Raw genomic sequence first — 16,306 nt, 5'->3', positions numbered from 1 at the left:
CCCCTTCTCCCGGGGACCTGCTTTGGCCCCAGGCCGAGTCAGCCGGAGGACATTAGCGACCATTCTCACCTCCCTGTGAATGTGCAGCTTCGGGTTCCCAGTGCTAACATCAGGTGGAGAGAGGAGCAGCCCAGAGCTGAGCACAACAGGGACTCCAAGGCCCAGCTACCCCACCACCCCACTGCAGGCGTGCCCACCACCCACATGCGGAGGCTCCTGCCCTCACCAGGTAAGAGCTTGACTGCCTGTGACCTCCACAGGTACACCAGCCACCGGGTACATGAGCAGGTACCCTCGGCCTCCTCTGCAGAGGCATGTAGGCCTCTGACACTCTGGGCACTGGACAGGAGCCTGGACCTGGAGAGGAAGCCACAGGCCACTTGGGCAGGCCAGCCCCGAGGCGGAGCAATTGGCAAGAGCCCTCCCAGCACGGCCCCCAGCTCTAACAGGCCCTGGTATTTGCTCCCCTGGGAGCAGGGGGTCCAGGGGCTTCTCCGAAGAAAGATGGAAATGTCCATTTTTATGTAAAAGCTCCTCCTTCTCAAACTCTGACAACTAATTTAGAGCCCATCTCAGAACTCTGGCCATATCCCTTCGCCCACCAGCCTCAGACCCAAGATGGGAAGCACCTATGGGGCAGGACAGCCCAGCCCTCCCCACTCAGTGCGCCAGAACACAGCCCATCCCCCACCCAGCAGAACTGGATTGATGCCTCCGGGCTGCAGGCCCCCCGAGTTGTGCAGAGCCCCCCAGGTGTCTGCACACTGACTGATGCTCCCGCCCAGGGACAACTCCTCCCCACACTGTTACCACTCCACACCACACAGGAACACCAGGCCCTCGGCGGACCCCAGCCAACCTCCATGACACCCCAGGACCAGGGCCCGAGTCCGGGGTCAGCCGTCCACACCACAGCTCAGCCGCGCTCCGGGTCTGAGGCTGGACAGTCTGGGCCTCCTGCCGCAGGACCAACAGGCCCTTGGGGCTGAGGAACACCACTCCATATACAAGGGGCCTGCTGGGAGTGGCCAGGAAGGGCCTGGGTCTGGTTCCCCACAACCAGCAGAGTGTAAAGAATCCTAAAACACAGAAAATAAGGGGAGGAGGAATGGGAGAGAGACACCAGGAGAGAGCAAGCTGGTCCCCTATAAATACCCAGCCTGGGGGTGTGTGGCGAGGAGGGAGGCTGGGCTTCCACCCCACTCACCTCCCTCTGGTGTTACGTAACCCAGCATGGGGCTCCGGGCCTGTCCCCTGGGGCCGTTGGCCCTGTGGGAGGCCACTGTCAGGAGGGTGGTGCCTGGCAGCTGGGCACAGGGCACCCCCACCCCATCTGGGCCCCTGCTGCTCGGGGATGCAGGCCAGCAGAGCCCCAGCAGACCTGCTCTGAATCATCAGATGCCCCGCGGATGCTGTCTGGAGGGACCCCAACCTCAGACCACAGTGGGGTCCCGACAGCCTCCCTCTGCTGCTCCCCACCACTTGTCAGAGTTCTTATCAGAATTCAGCCACCCTCTCCCTGGTCCCACCCTCATGCTGAGGAGGCTGTTTCCAGAGACAAAGTCTAGGAAACCACAACCAGACCAGGCATCAGATGCCCCCAGGAAACCCCAGCCTGACCGGCACAGACCCCCTGCTTGCAGGACCACAGTCACAGAGGGGAGGAGAGCCACATGGGGCTGGCTCTGGCGCCCAAGCTCAGACATGCACCAAGGTCAGCCCCTGTCCACAGCCAGTGTCACTAGTCACTCAGATATAGCGTCTCCTGTCACCCCAAACTCAGATACCCAAGGGGAGGCCAGGCCCCACGGAGCCCATGCTTGGACGCAGCGCACTGCTCCTCTCAGCCACGCCTGCTTGCCCGGCGTCATCTGCTGGCCGGCCTCCCGGACACCCAGGCAGCAGGCACCCCAGTGGCCGAGGGCCGAGCCCAGGACCAGCCTTCCCGCCCTGTGCAAAGTGGCCCACACACCCTCTCTTCTTCCCACAGGAGGCCTGGTCCAGGGAGGGAGGACTCCGAGCTCTAATTACACGTCCTGTAAAGAAATCCCAGTTTAACCTGGACTAAATGAGATGCTGCGGTTGGAAATGCCCTCTCAGGAAGCCACCTGCCTGGGCTGGGACGTGCTTCTCTGACGCCCCCAAGGACCAGGAGGGAAGCACCAGGCTGGGGCCATGACGGGGTAGGACACTCAGGGCCTCTGCCGGCAGGAGGAAGTCCCTGTGGTAAGAGAGCGCCCACACCCTGTCCTGACTCCTGGCTGGAGGCAACACTCGGACCAAAGGGTGGGCCGGGGGTTTCGGAGGGGATGGGCGGACACGTGTGCTGGCGACGGGGGTGCCACGCTAGGGAGGTGTCCCAGACTTGCCTGTGGGCAAACAACCAGACCGCCGCTTCCTCCAGCTCCGCCCTCACCTCCCCGAGTTACCGTCCCTACTGTCAGCTCCGCTGGCCATCGGGCCCCCGCACCCGGAGCCCCCCAAGCTGCCCTCCTCCCGAGTTCCCCGAGACCCACGACCCCTGCTGCCTGCTCCTGTGCTCAAGCTGCTTCGCGGGCACCGCCCCTGCCCACAGGGAAGGAGCGAGTCCACCCCACCCAGCCCGGGCTCCTGCCCGCCCCACACGGTGTGCGCTGCTGGCCCTCGGTCTCCCGCAGCAGGCGTCTCCAGGTTCAAGCGTCCCCAGCAACAGGAGCACCTGACGGCCAGGTGGCCGGTCAGCAGGTGGAGGAGGGAAGGTGAGTGGGGAAGGCTGGGTGCAGGGAAGGCTGCTCTGCGCTGCTGCCCCCCTGAACCGGTCCCCTCCCTGCTCCCCCTCCCCTAGTTCTGGGGCACCAGCCTCGCCTCCGGGCTTCCTCCGACCCCACATCTCCCACCTGCTTCCCTGGTTAAGTGGAAACAACACAGTCGGGGGGCGTCGGCACCACGACTCCCCCCCCATGGGCTACCTGCGCGCACACAGCTCACCCTCAGTCTCCTGCTACAGACAGGCAGTCATGGACCCCGGTCCTGGATCCCACCCCCCCACCCACTCAGGACACGCTCCCCACATCTTTCCATCTATCTCCACCTTCCTTGCCCCGGACCCTGCCCAACGGCCGTGGCTGCAGCCCCGCCCCCACCCCCTCCCACCTCTGCCCTGGTTCTCTGCCCCGCTGTGCCGCTGCCCACAGGCGCTGGCCACACAGCCCCTCCTCCCATTCCCGGGGAGCCCAGTCACTCCCGCCCCAGGGGAGCAAGCTCTTCCTCCCGGAAACATGCACTCGGCCGGTTCTCCACCGCCCACCAGCCAGTGCCCACCCACAAGCTCCGGGGTCACTGGGCTGTCACGGACAGCTTATCCCCCAGACCTCCAGCCCTGGGATCCTGCTGGGCCTAAAGACCATGGACACACCGGTGTCCGAGCACTGATGCCTCCAGCCACAGCCTCCCCTAAAATCCAGATGGCTCAGCCCCTCATGGTCAGGCATCGCCTTGGTCCGGAGGCCCTCTCGGACCAGCCTGCACCTTGCACTCCTTAGCCCTCTCTACGTGGGAAATTAAAGCACACAAACACAGGGTGATCTCGTGGCACACTGCCCCAGGCACCATGGTGCAGCCATGGGGGATACAGGTCAAGGCCTGCCCTTGTCAAGTATATATTCAGGGGTGGGAAGATAGGAGACACAGACTTTAAGCAATAAGCATCACACTTCAGTCAAGCAGTTGGTCAAGCGAACGGCGTACACCCCAAGGCTGGGGAGACCATCCCCCCGACACAGCCGGCGGGGAGGGGCCGGGTGGACAGCCTGCTGTGTCCTGGTGCCTAGCAGAGCCTCGGCAAACCCTGAATGAACAAGTACTTGTGGAGGGACAAATGGGTGGGGGAGGGTCAAGACGGGTGTGGGCGTTGGCACGGAGCCAGGGCTGGGTGCTGCCCTGCCCCAGTGCCCAGGCTGTTTACAGGAGAATATGTGAGGCTCAGAGGCTTCCCCGAGGCAGGGTGGGGCCTGTCCCATGCAGGGCACCTCCTGTGACCTGCACAGCAGCCTTGGAAGCAGAAGAGACCCACTGGCCTTGGGGACCAGTTGGGCTTTGCCCGGCAACAAGGCAAGCCAGCCAGAGCCCCTCCCCTCCCACCACAGGCCTCCAGCCTGCTGAGCACCAATTAAGTAAACCCTAATTAAAAACAACAAAGTCAAGAGAAATAACACCCCCTCCATGCTACCCACAGGGACCTCAGCTCAGGAGAGTCAGTGCCCAGGCTCTTCCCTGGTCCCCACGGGCGACATCACGCACCCAGGACAGACCCAGGGCCTCCCTGCACACACCCACGTGCACACACACAGGCCGTGGGTCCCCGTGCACCCCAAGCAGGAGTGACAAAGCAGCTCCCCAGCGTGACTCCGGGCCGGTGAGGGAGCCCATGGGGAACAGGTCGCCCTCCCACCAGGGGCTCCCCTCCCAAGCCAGCGCCACCTCGGGGGATGAGGTGCAGAGAGAGGCAGCCTGGAAACCTCCGCGCCAACTCCAGCCCTCCCCCTACAGACACGGAGCAGAGACTCCTGGCCCAGGCAAGACACAGAGCCACAGAATGAGGCAGAAGAGAGAAAGAAGGCCCGAGACAGAGGACAGAGACATGGAGAGGAAAGGAAATTTGGAGTCAGAGTGAAGAAGAGATAAAGGGTCAAAGAGGCAGAGAAGTTAGACACACAATGACGAAGAGGGCAAGCCAGGGGGAGGGGAGCACAAAGAAAGGACACACGGGGGTGGGGGGGCGGCGATAAGTCTCAGGACCCGGGGATCCCCTCCCTGGGGCTCCAGGAGGCAAGCCCATCCTATTCTCCCTTCGCCCAGGAGAGCAGCCAGTGGCAAGGGAGAGCAACCCCCGCTCGGGAGGTCTCACCCGGCCCTCGCGGAGGGACCCAGGCCCCCTGGTCCTGGAATCAGCACCTGCTCTCAGGACAACACAGGGGTCTCACCCCTGCCCCGCCCTGCCCCTGGCAGCCCAAACACTCAGCACCATGGGCAGAGGCCCGGGGGCAGGGTGGTGCCCCACCTAGCTCCCAGCTGGCCCAGCACCCTCATGCTTCAACAGCCCATTAATTCAGCTAACGCTGTCTGATACTTGCTGGGAGCCCGCCCCAGGCTGGGCTCTGGGGACACCCTGAAAAATAAGACCTTCTTGTCCACAGGGACTCTTCTAGAGGGAGGGAGAGAGGTAAACAGCCAGTGACGCTCCACAGCACCCTACACAGTGCCCGCCGGACCGTGGGAGCACCGCCCTCTCCGGGGCCACACGCACCACAGCACCCCGCCAGCACCACTGGTGGGAGCACGGACCACCCCACACACCCTCGGAGGGCTGGTGGATTCCGACCTGAGCCACGCCCACCACAAAGCAGGAGGACAGAGAGCAGGTGTGGGCGGCCCAGCACTGCCTCCCAGCAGAAGGGTCCCAGTGTCCTTCCCTCCTCGGTTGTTTTGATAAATGAGGTAGAAATCAGACAGTTGCCCTATTAGTCAGAAACCCTGTTAGTTGTTCTGATCTCAGAGACGCGCAGCTCATCCTCTCAGTGCTATGAAAGGGGGAACCCACAGGCCCCAGGACACAGGGCCAGGGGTGGAGCGGGGGGACCCACAGGCAACTCCACCTCCTCTCCAGGAAGAGACCCACCAAAGGCGAGGCCACCTCCTTGCTGACCCGCGTTGTGCAGGCTGGACGCCTCTGGGGCCAAGCTGTCAGCACTCAGCAGATGGGGAAGCCGCCCCCCAGGACGGGGCCTGCAGCTCAGGGCCTCACTCCAAGAGCCTTTTTGGAGGCCCAGGGGTTGCCTAGCCAAGCCTGGCTCTTCCTCACACGAAAGGAGCCTGCTGAGGCTTAAGCCGCAGACATGGTGCTTCCACAGCCACCTGCCCCTTCTCTGCTTAAGCCCAGACCACCTCCGGACACGTCCTCACATGCACCGGGGCAGGATGGGGGTCCCAGGGCAGCCTCTGCCCAGCACACAGATGGAAGCAGTGCTCTGGGCAGTGGGGCCCGGTCCCTCCTGAGATCTGGACTCTGAGCCTCCCGGACAGCGAGGCCCCAGGGAAGACCAGGCTTCAGTCCCTGCCAGGGGTGGGTAGCAGGGATCCTGTGGGACCTGGGCTGTGCCAACAGGTCCTGTGGCAAAGACTCCCCAAGCACTCATTCCCCCAGCCCCAAGGAGCCACAGTCTGCAGCCCGCTGGCCAGAGGAACAAGGCCGGGCCTAAAGGACCCACTGCGCAGACGGATGGACTGGGGCACTGGGGGAGGGTCACTGGGCAGGAGCCCTGAAGTCCACCCCACTCCAGCCCGGGGCTGACCTCCTGTATCTCCTGGGCTGACTGAGAACCACAGCCTGGCAGTTTTTGGGGTCCATATGAGAGGGGCTGTGGTGGGTGGGACACACTGATGACGCACCTCTTTGAGCCAGAAACCGAAAAGGCGGACCTCGGACACCCTCACCCGCCAGGGCCCTGTGGTGCAGGAAGGCCTTGCTCTGGGCAGCCCAGGTGGGACAGGGCCCACACAGGGAAAGGCCTCTGCCAGCCCGCAGGGGGCACAGGGAAGGCTGGAGCCCGGGGTCTATGAAACAGGGCCCAGAGCCCATCCCCGCGGCAACCTGGCCACAAAGCCAGCAGCCCCACGTCTGTGGCTCTGACAGGTCACTTCTACTTGACAGCAACATGACACCTCTTGGGGAGAAATCCCTGCCCCTCTCGGACGCAATCGGTGCCCTTGTACATGGCCCCCAGGCCACCGGCCAGCCTCAGGAGGAGCCGTGGGGCCCCTGTGTGGACGCGGCTGCCCCCTGGCCCCCACGCCTACCCCGTGAGGACCACCACGAAGTCCATGACGTTCCAGCCGTTGCGCAGGTAGGAGCCCTTGTGGAGGACGAAGCCCAGAGCAATGATCTTCATTCCCGCTTCAAAGCAGAAGATGCCGATGAAGTAGGGCTCCGTGTCATCCTGCGGGCAAGCACAGAGCGGGTCACCCCGCCCCCGAGAGGTAGGCTGGGGCAGCGGGCAGCGGCTGGCGGCACTCCGCGCCCCTGTCCCAGCTACGACCCGCCCACCAGACCGGGACCCCCACAGCACAGGCTCCCCCAGCTGGCGCTCCAGCCATGGGCCTACAGGGAGCGTGGCCCAGCTCCCACGGCCAGCCACGTCACAGTCCCTGCAGAGGCTTCTGTGCCTCGAAGCCCTGCAGGGGCAAAGCGGTGACGGTGACAGCACTTGTGGGCCTCTTCCGCAGAGAACAACCTTCCAGAGCCCCTGTCTTCAGCACTCACATCCCCGCCCTGAGGAAATTCAGCCTGTGAGAGGCAGAGGCAGATTCAGACCTGGAGGGATCTGATGGCACTGAGGGCTCCCCGTGCCAGGCACCTGCACAAAGACCCCGCCTCCCAGGAGCAGCCAGGAACCACTTAATCTCCAGCACATCTCCTGGAGAGTCAGAACGCGCAAGTCCTGGTGGGAGCAAGTATGCCCAGACCCCAGGGATCCTCTGAAGGGTGAGGTGTCCAGCCAGGCGACAAGAAAAGGAATTCCAGGCAGGGGGTCCAGGGTCAGCACAGGGTGGGGATGGGGGACAGTGGCACCCCCTCTCCACTCCTGCATCTCAGCACCGGCGTCAGCGAGGCCACAGGCAGCTCAGTGGGGAGGGCACCACGTGCAGACATGCACTGGAGGTGTGGGAAGCAGCAGGGGTGCCACAAGCTAGGGGCGGTGGCAGAGAGCGCCTCAGCACAGGCAAGCCCCGGGCCAGACCGAGGGGGCCAGGCTGTCTCCGTGGCCTGCTGGCTCCTGCTCAGCACCAGCAGCCTGTGCCTTCAAGGGCTCTCCCCACCTGCCTGGGAACAGCCTCAGTCTGGGACCCCCCAGCCCTCAGGCCGACTGGCAGCCGAGTGTCCACCACGGTCCAGCTCTCCCACCCTACGCCCCGATGCTGACTCCGGAGGGAATCACCCCTCAGAGGCTTCTGCTCTGATTTAGTCGGAGGGCTCTGGGCCTCCAAGGGAGGGGCTGCCGACCATCTGCCAGGGAACAGGTGGGCCCCAGAAACAAGTCTTCACAGAAAGCGTCCAGATGCACAGAGGCGCAGGCAGAGGCTGGGAGATGGGGGCTGCACCCCAGACCCCTCTCCTCGCAGCTCTTCCCCACCCCACCTGGAGCACGTGCTGAGGGCTGGCTTGAGGGAGGGCTGGGTGGGCAGGCAGCAGTGGCCTGGGTGAGACTGCAGGCCGGGGGATCCAGCTAAAGGTCTCTTGGGTAGTTGATGGGCGGGTGGGAAGCCGAGCAACCGGAGCCAGGAGCCGGGGAGGCAAACCGCAGGCGAGAGGCCATCCCCGAGGTGCTCGGCCCCCTACCTGCTCCCCTGGCAGCAGCACGAGCCCGGGCCTGAACCCGGAGTCGCCACCCTGCCCTCCAGGCCAGCCTCTCTGTTCTGGCCTTGCCTCCATCCTAAGGGCCTGCAAGGCCTGTGCCTGGATGCAGAACCAGGACTAGCCAAGGGCTTCCTAGGCCTCCTAGGAAGGGCCTCCAGGTTGGGCCTGCTCTGTTCATTTTCCTGACAGCTCAGCCCCCAACCTCTCCACCCGCCACTGCCACCAAGCAAACCCTCCCTCGCCTGGGAGGCAGGAGCTTGGACTTGGCTTGATGATGGCCCAAGTCCGACCCCTGTATACCGGCCCCTGACCCCGGGACCTGGCCACCCCCTGGCCTGCTTCCCTCTGGCTTCACCTTGCCAGACTTCCTAGGAGACAGGACCACACCCTGCGGCCTGGCACTCACAGCTCCCTGCCTGACGGTCCAGTTCTCTCAGGGGGGAGAACTCTCTTCTCCAGCCTCCAGAGGGGACGCTCACCCCCAGCACATAGCAGGCAAGGGGCCCAGAGAAGGCGAGTGACCCTGTCCAGCTCCACACCCGGACAAGAGCCACCTGCGGAGACCACGTCCCACTCTGCCCCGTGGCACGGCCGTGCTGTCCTCCATGTTCTTGCCCCACTCCCACAGACACCCATACTGGTCCTCCGGGAGCCTGAAGAGAAGTCTGCTCCCTAAAACCCATCCCTTGGCTATGCAGCTTCTTCACCCTCCCGTGGTGCCTCCCCCACATGCGTGCACCCCCCAGGGCAGCCTTGCTCGGTCCCCCTTCGCACCCCCGGGCCTGCGACGGCCTGGGGGGAGGGGAGCTCAGGGCCAGCCGAGGACTGGACAGGGCCTGTTTCATCAATGCTGGTCTCCACTCACTTGCCAGGGTGGGGGGAGGGGATGAGCCTCCGGAGGCCGGGGTCCCAGGAGCGGCTGTCTCCTTGGGACCTCGGGGCCTCTGGCAGCTCTCCAGCAGGCCCCAGGCCCCAGGCCCCCCTCTGGACCCTACACCTGCCTGTCCTCTCTCTGCTCTGAGGCTCAGTCTGTCAGGTCTCCAGGAGCCCAAACCGAGCCCAGGCAAAGGGCCAGGCAGCCGAGAGGGCTGGGGCCTAGGAGACGCAGCTCCACCTTTGCAGTGGGGCCCCCCTCCCCATACACCTCCCTTCCCTCTGCTCTGGCACCCTCTCACAGGCTTTGTGTTTCAACGGGGGGGACGGCACAGGGGTCTACAAGGCTCTTGGCACAATCCAGGATGTTTGGGAAGAAGGCGTGGGAAGGAGCGGCCCCACAGAGAAGGGATTCCAAACAGAGCCAGGGAAGGCTGAGGGAGAGACTGACCCTTTGGACCCCCACCACGGGGGCCTCGTACAGCCAGAAAGCCAGAGAGAAGGTGGGCGAGCAGCCCGGCCCTCACCAGGGCACCCCCAGAGCCTGACACCCTGAGCCCTCCCCTCCCCAAGCGTGACTGCTGGTCTCTCAGATCAAGGCCTGAGGCTGTGGGGCTGGGCAGCCCATTCGGGGCATAAGGGCATCTGGAGGCACGGGGTGCAGCGGCTGCTGGCTGATGGGGCCTCTCTCAGGCCCCCTTCCCATCAGGTGCTGAGCTGGCTACCCCAGTCCTCCCGGCCCTTGAGGGAGGCGCTAGCTGAGGGGTTCCATCCTTTTCCTCCACTCAAGGAGAGAGGAGGAAGCGGCCCTCATAGACTGCCCTGGCCCAGGAAGCGGCCCTCAGCCACAGACCCTAAAAGGGCCAGGCAATCCGCAAGCTGCCGCCGCCCACTCACCAGCCGCTCGGACATGGGCGTCTTGTCTCCGTCTGGGAGGTGCTGCTCCAGCGCCAGCACGATACAGTTGGCGATGATGGTGGCCAGGATCATGTACTCAAACGGAGTGCGCGGGTTAAGGACTGGCCCGGAGGCGCCAGGAGGAAGCGAGGCGAGGAGGCCCAGACCCAAGCCCGGGTAGCTGCCACGGCCAGGCCGCCTACAGAGGGGCCGAGCTGACCGCTCCGAAGTCCACCCCGCCCTCATCCGAGGCGGGGCCTCTGCAGTTGCGGCCGCCAGCCCCCCGGCACGTCCACGTCCCGGCGGCCGTCAGCACCGCGGACAGCGCCTCTCGGCACCGCCCGGCTCGCGCCCGAGGGGAGGGGGCTGCGCGCCCCCCGCGCGGGGCTGGTGGAGGGGCACGCGCAGGCGCACACTCCCACCTAGACACGTCGCCGCCCGTACCTACACAGGCACGTGAACACACATGTACCCTGAGTCCCGGACGCACGCACGCGCAGCACCGGGCTCATGCTGTGCCCGCACAAACGCACCTGCAGCCAGGCACGCGCCCGGGCTCGCTTCCACACCGGGGCTCTCAGCTACACAGACACGGATTCGCCCTCGGGTGCCCTCCAGGCTGGCCGCGTGCTCTGCACCCGGACCAAAGGAGAGAACGAGTCCAGGGGCAGGGGGCTCCGCCCAGTGTCCAGCCGACTCCCTCGGCCCCGCCACCACGACCGCACACCACGCACACGCACACGCACACACGCGCACACGCGGCGCGCGGAGGGGCCACGAGCCCCGCCCCGCCCCCTCCTCGCCGAACCGCGGCGTAGCCGGTGCGCCTCTCCGCGGGTCGCGCCCTCCTCCGGTCCCGGGAAAGATGGCCACTGGGCGCCGCGCGACGGCCGCCGCTCGGCCCCCGCCCCGCACTCTCCCGGAGCCGGCGGGCGCTGGACGCCGCTCCCGGTCCCCGTCCCCGCGACCTCAGGCGGCCCCCGGCCCCCGGCAGGATATGGCCATTCGGTGATGCGCTTGGCGTATTTGCGGACGACGTTGTCCTCGCTGAAGACGAAGAGCGAGCGGTTGACGGTGAAGCAGTTCTGCTTGACCGGGATGGGGTTGTACAGCGCCATGGTCCGCGCGCGCTGCGCGATCGACTGCTTGTAGAGGACCCGCTGGCCCGGCTGCAGCCCCCCGGGGCCCGGGCCGCCTGCCCCGCCGGCCCCGCCGCCCCGGGCCCGGTCCCCGCCGCCGGCGCCCCCATAGCGGCCTCCTAGCTCGTCCCCGAAGCGGACCATGGCCCCCGAGCGCCGCACGCATCCCCGGCCCAGAGGCCCCGGGAGGGAGGGCGCGGGGCGCGCCAGGCGCTCGGAGCGGTGCAGCCGCGGAGCGCGGAGCCGCACGGACCTCGCCCTGCCAGCCGCCGCCGCACCCGACTCGGCCGCCCGCACCACGCCCTATAAGGGGCCCGTCACGCGGGGGCGCGCGGCCAATCCGCGCCGGCCCCGCCCGGCCGCCCCCGCCCCCGCCCCGCCGCCAGGTCCGGCCGCCCGCCCCCCGCGTTCCGCGGGCCTCCGGGCTGCACCCGCGCTGGGCGGAAGCGGGCAGCGGGCGCCGTCCGCGCGTCCAGCCCTGCGCCCCGGGCGGGCGCCGGCCAAACGCTAAACTGCGCGGCGGCGCGGAGCGGGGCGCGCCTGGGAGTCCTCGACGGCGCGCTCGGTCCCCCGTGGACGCCACCACCCGCGAGCGGCTCCGGCCCAATGGCGGAGGGTTAGGCCCCTGTCCCCACGTTGCTTTCCTCGCTGCACTCCTCCCAGCGGCCTCGTCGTCAGCTTCCTTCCCCTCGCCGCGGACCACCGGCCTCCCCAAGGTGTCGACGCCCAGCCTCCTTTCGTCCCTTCGGTGCCTTCAGCATCTTCATGGGCCACGGCTTTCGGCTCCTAGTCTTGGGGTCTCAGTACGCACAGCCCTGCCCTGGGTCCCCCCTCAGCCCTCAATCATAAACTAGGCCTTTTCGTCAACACGCACCGAGTCAGCTCTTAAGTCTCAATTCAGAGATTCCTTCGTTCCCCCGACCATTCAGTACCAACCGAGGAGGCCTGCCGGGGGCCGCGCATCCACCCGCGCCCTCACGGAGCGTCTCCGACAAGCACTTCCCAAGCCCAGGCAGGGCTGCCTGCAGAGCCGACCTTCTTCAAGGAATGGCAGGCGCTCACGCGGTGGGCACTTCGGGCCGGGCACTGCTCTACTCGAGTCACGCACGATTCGTTCGCCGCGTTAAGAAGCCTCCGAATCACCCTTGCCAGGCAGCAGTGCACGCCGCGCGGGCAGAGCAAGGGAGGAAGATCCAGCAAAGGCGGAGGGGCTTTTCCGCCACCGAGTCAGGGAAGACCTCTTTCGGGAAATGATCCCTGAACGGACGTAAATGTTGCAGAAAAGTGAGATGTGGAAAGTAAGACCAGGACACAGTGCGAGGGGGAGTAAGGGGGTGCAGCACGTGGGTCAATCTCTGGGCCGTGCAAACCAAGGCCTGGGCTCTGGCTTCTGTTTCGACTATGATGGGAAGTCAGGAGAGTTCTGAGCTGCGAGGTCGTTATCTGACTCCTGTTCTAAAAGGATCCCTGGCTGCAGAGTGAGGAATAGACATCAGAGGGCCTGGGTGTTTACCACCAGGATGCATTCAGAGGGAAGCAACCCGATCCCCAGGTACCAGTGGCTTATACAATACAGTTTTAGCTTCACTTACCAAAAAGTCATGAAGTGTGCCATTTCAGAAACACATCCCTCCTCCTGCCCATAGTCACATCTTACACTTGTTATCCTCACGCTTGTAGCCTCATGGCCCAAAGTGGCTGCCATAGCAGGAGGCACCACATCTTTACACCACCGTCTCCAGTAGGAAGGATGGGGCAGTAGTAAAAAGGACAACCAGTTTTTAAAAATAAACGTATTATATCATTCTATAACAAAGGAAAGGCTTCTCAGAAGCTCTCCAGCAAATTTCTCTTTAAATGCTATTGGGTCATGAACCACTCCTGGCTTCAAGAGGATGGGGAAGTGAACGTATGACGGAGGACGAGGACTGCCGTCACCTGCTGAGGTGAGCACACAGCGGCTCCGAACAGAAGCAGGGCTCCCTCAGCCGGGAGGTGGAAGGGAAGGCTGTAGGGGAGGCTGCTAGAGGCCTGTTAGAGAGAAACAGGGAGGCCAGCTAGGGCTTGGGCAGCGGCCTGAGAGGCGGAGGTGTGTGGTCTGCTGGAAAGACAAATGGGTGTCTTAGTCTTTGACCTGAGCACAAACTAAGAAAACTGGGATGGGGAAGATGGGGCAAGAGCTTGTTGGTCACAGACGAAAATTAAAATTTTCTATGTGACAGAAGTACAGACGTTGAGTTGGATATCACCAGGGACGCCCAGATGATAGGGTCCAGCTGTAGATAAGAATCTGGAAACTGTATCACTTCAAGTCCGCCGTTTACACCCTCTTCCCTTCCCTCACCTGCTCTGTGCCATGTGTGGAGGACACGAGCCTGCTCCCATGACCTCTGACTCCCGGCTGCCCCTGGCCGGAGCAGCAGGCTCTTGGAGGAAGGAAGACTGATGCCAGGCATTTATTCCCCAGCTCCGTCCTGCCGGGTCACCTGGTTTGGCCAAAAGCCTCAACTGAAGGTCCCAGGCACCCTCTCCACCCTCCTTTCTCCCTCTGGGTCTGGTGGCTACTCCCTCCTCTTGTCTCTGCAGGCCTAGGAACAGTCCATGCCTGGGGGTCAGCAACACCCTACACACACATGGCGGATGGTCCCTTCAAGTGTGTCACTTTGCCAGAACTCTGTCCGAATCAGAAGCGATCACATCATAAGTGTACACAGAGGAGGACAGCAGGGCACCCAGCTAGAATCAGGTGGATGAAAAGACAGAAAGAGCGACCAGAGCACCTGGGCCAGCAGAGTGCAGGGTTCCAGGGCTGCGGGAGGAGTGCAAGTCTAGGGAAGCTGCAGCCATCGGCCCAGTACTGCCACGAGATGCAAAGGGTGGGGGACCAGCATTCCACAATTAGAGGAGGAGGACTGGGATGCCACCACCCGACAGGAGCTGTTTCCGTAGAGGAGTGGGAATCCTGAGTTGACTGGGTTCAAGAGGACCACTCACAATGAGGTGCATACAGCACGGGTGCACAGCTGCTCGGAGGCCTGGACATCTCACTGGGGATGGGCCCAGGTACCTCTTGGCACAGCTGCAGGGACCATGGGAGGCCAGGTGACATTTTTGCTCCAACCCCATGAAGTCAGAACCCAGAGGCGGGCTGAGGGGAGGAGCACGGCAGGAGCAGGGGACCAGGTCCCATCCCACCTCGGGCCCAGGGCTCCTCGGCTTGCAGTGGACAGCGGTGTGCATGGAGGAAGAAGTGGGGACACGAGGCTGGAGCTGTCAGCCCTTGAAGACACTCCGTCCTCTTGGGCCAGACCACCTGGTCCATCCCCACTGTGGCCTGGCTCCTGCCCCCTGCTTTCCTAAAAGGGCCTTCTGTCCCTCCCCTCTCCTACTCACCTAGCACATTGCCCACCCCGAACCTCCAGGAGTCACACACTGGGCCAACTGGTGTCGCCCGTGGTCCCCAGGAAGCCTCAGGGGTCCCCACATTGGCCCCACCACATGCTCAGTGACGGCCTCATATCCACACTCTGCCCTGCTCCCCACTACGCCTAGAGCCCAGCTCCTTCCAGCAACCCACAGGCGCTCCTCCCACTCTGCCTCCGGTTTGATTGAGATCTGATTGACATTCAACATTGTGTAAGTTCGAGGGGCACCATGCAATCGTTTCATACATGTACACATTACAAAATGATTACTAAGGGCAACCACTCCTGCACTTAACTGGAAGTTCTGAGAGTTTCTGCCTTTTGACCAGCATTTCCTCAACTCCTCCCACACACAGCTCCTGGCAACCACCATTCTACCCTATTTCTACGAGTTCAGCTTTTTCTGATTCCACAGACACGTGGGATTGCACAGTATTTGTCTTTCCCTAACACTTAATTTAGCAAAATGCCCTCAACATCCTCCACGTTGTCACAAATGGCAGGATTTCCTTCTATTTATGGCTGTACACATATATTTCATTGTATATATTCCTCCCATTTCCTTTATCCATTATGGACACTTAGGTTGTGTCCATGTCTTAGTTATTGTAAACGATGCTGCAGTGAGCACAGGGGTGCAGATATCCCTTGAGATCCTGATTTCATTTCCTTTGGATAAATGCCCAGCAGCGGAGATGCTGGGTCCTGCGGTAGCTCTATCTTCAGTGTTTTGAGGATCCTCCATACTGTTTCCGTAGAGGCTGCACCAATTCACATTCCCGCAAACAGGACACGAGGGTCCCATTTCCCCACATCCTCGCCAGCACTTGTCATGTCTTGTCTTGTTGATAGTGGCCATTCTAACAGGTATGAAGTGACGTCTCACTGTGCTTTAGATTCAAATCTCCCTGACGTTTAAGGGTGCCGAGCACTGTTTTACATGTCTGTTGGCTTCTGTGAGTCTCGCTAGAAAATATCTGCTCAGGTCCTCTGCCCATTTTTTAACTGGATTATTTGGGGTTTTCTGCTACTGAGTCGCATGCGCTCCTCATGTGTTTGGACATGACCCTCGTCAGATGTGTGGTTGGCCAACATTCCCTCCTGCTCCACAGGCTGCCTCCCGCTCCGCGGATGGCGCCCTTTGCTGTTTGACGTCGTCCCACGTGCTGACTTCCGCTCTTGCTGCTTTGCTTTTGGTGGCATATCCAAAATATCATTGCCAAAACAACGTCAAGACCTTTTCCATTTTCTTCTAGGAGTTTTATGGTATCAGGTCTTACATTTAAGTGTTCAATCCATTTTATGTTAATTTTTGTGAGCGGTGTAAGATAGGGGTCTAGCCTCATCCTTTTGCCTGTGAAGGTCCAAGTTTCCCAACACCATTTACTGAAGACTCTCCTCTCCCCACTGACTTCTTGGCCCTCTTGTCAGTATTAGTTGACCGTACATCCATGGGTTTATTTCTGGACCCTTGATTCTGTTCTGTTGTCTATGTGTCTGGTTTTATGCCTGCTCCACACTGTTTTGATCACTGTAGCTTATAATGTAACTTGAAATCAGGAAGTGTGATGCCCCAGCTT

At 62.8% G+C, this 16,306-nt stretch overlaps 1 protein-coding gene across 1 annotated transcript in view; it reads right to left on the bottom strand.

Annotated features, from left to right (window-relative positions):
- CACNA1B (calcium voltage-gated channel subunit alpha1 B) overlaps nt 1–11,578 on the bottom strand; it is a 195,566-nt gene extending 183,988 nt beyond the window's left edge. Inside the window, exons 1-3 of the mRNA XM_036900695.2 lie at nt 11,162–11,578; nt 10,163–10,268; nt 6,835–6,974 (exon numbers count right to left, since the gene is read on the bottom strand). Of these exons, the coding sequence (XP_036756590.2) occupies nt 6,835–6,974; nt 10,163–10,268; nt 11,162–11,445 (530 nt within the window). The 5' untranslated portion in view covers nt 11,446–11,578. The remainder of the gene's footprint in view (nt 1–6,834; nt 6,975–10,162; nt 10,269–11,161) is intronic.
- Nucleotides 11,579–16,306: the final 4,728 nt, after the last annotated feature.

This window comes from Manis pentadactyla, chromosome 3, assembly GCF_030020395.1.
Source record: "Manis pentadactyla isolate mManPen7 chromosome 3, mManPen7.hap1, whole genome shotgun sequence".
NCBI classification, from domain to species: domain Eukaryota; kingdom Metazoa; phylum Chordata; class Mammalia; order Pholidota; family Manidae; genus Manis; species Manis pentadactyla.
The sequence above is the reverse complement of the archived record's forward strand: the minus strand, read 5'-3'. Positions and strand labels throughout refer to the sequence as shown.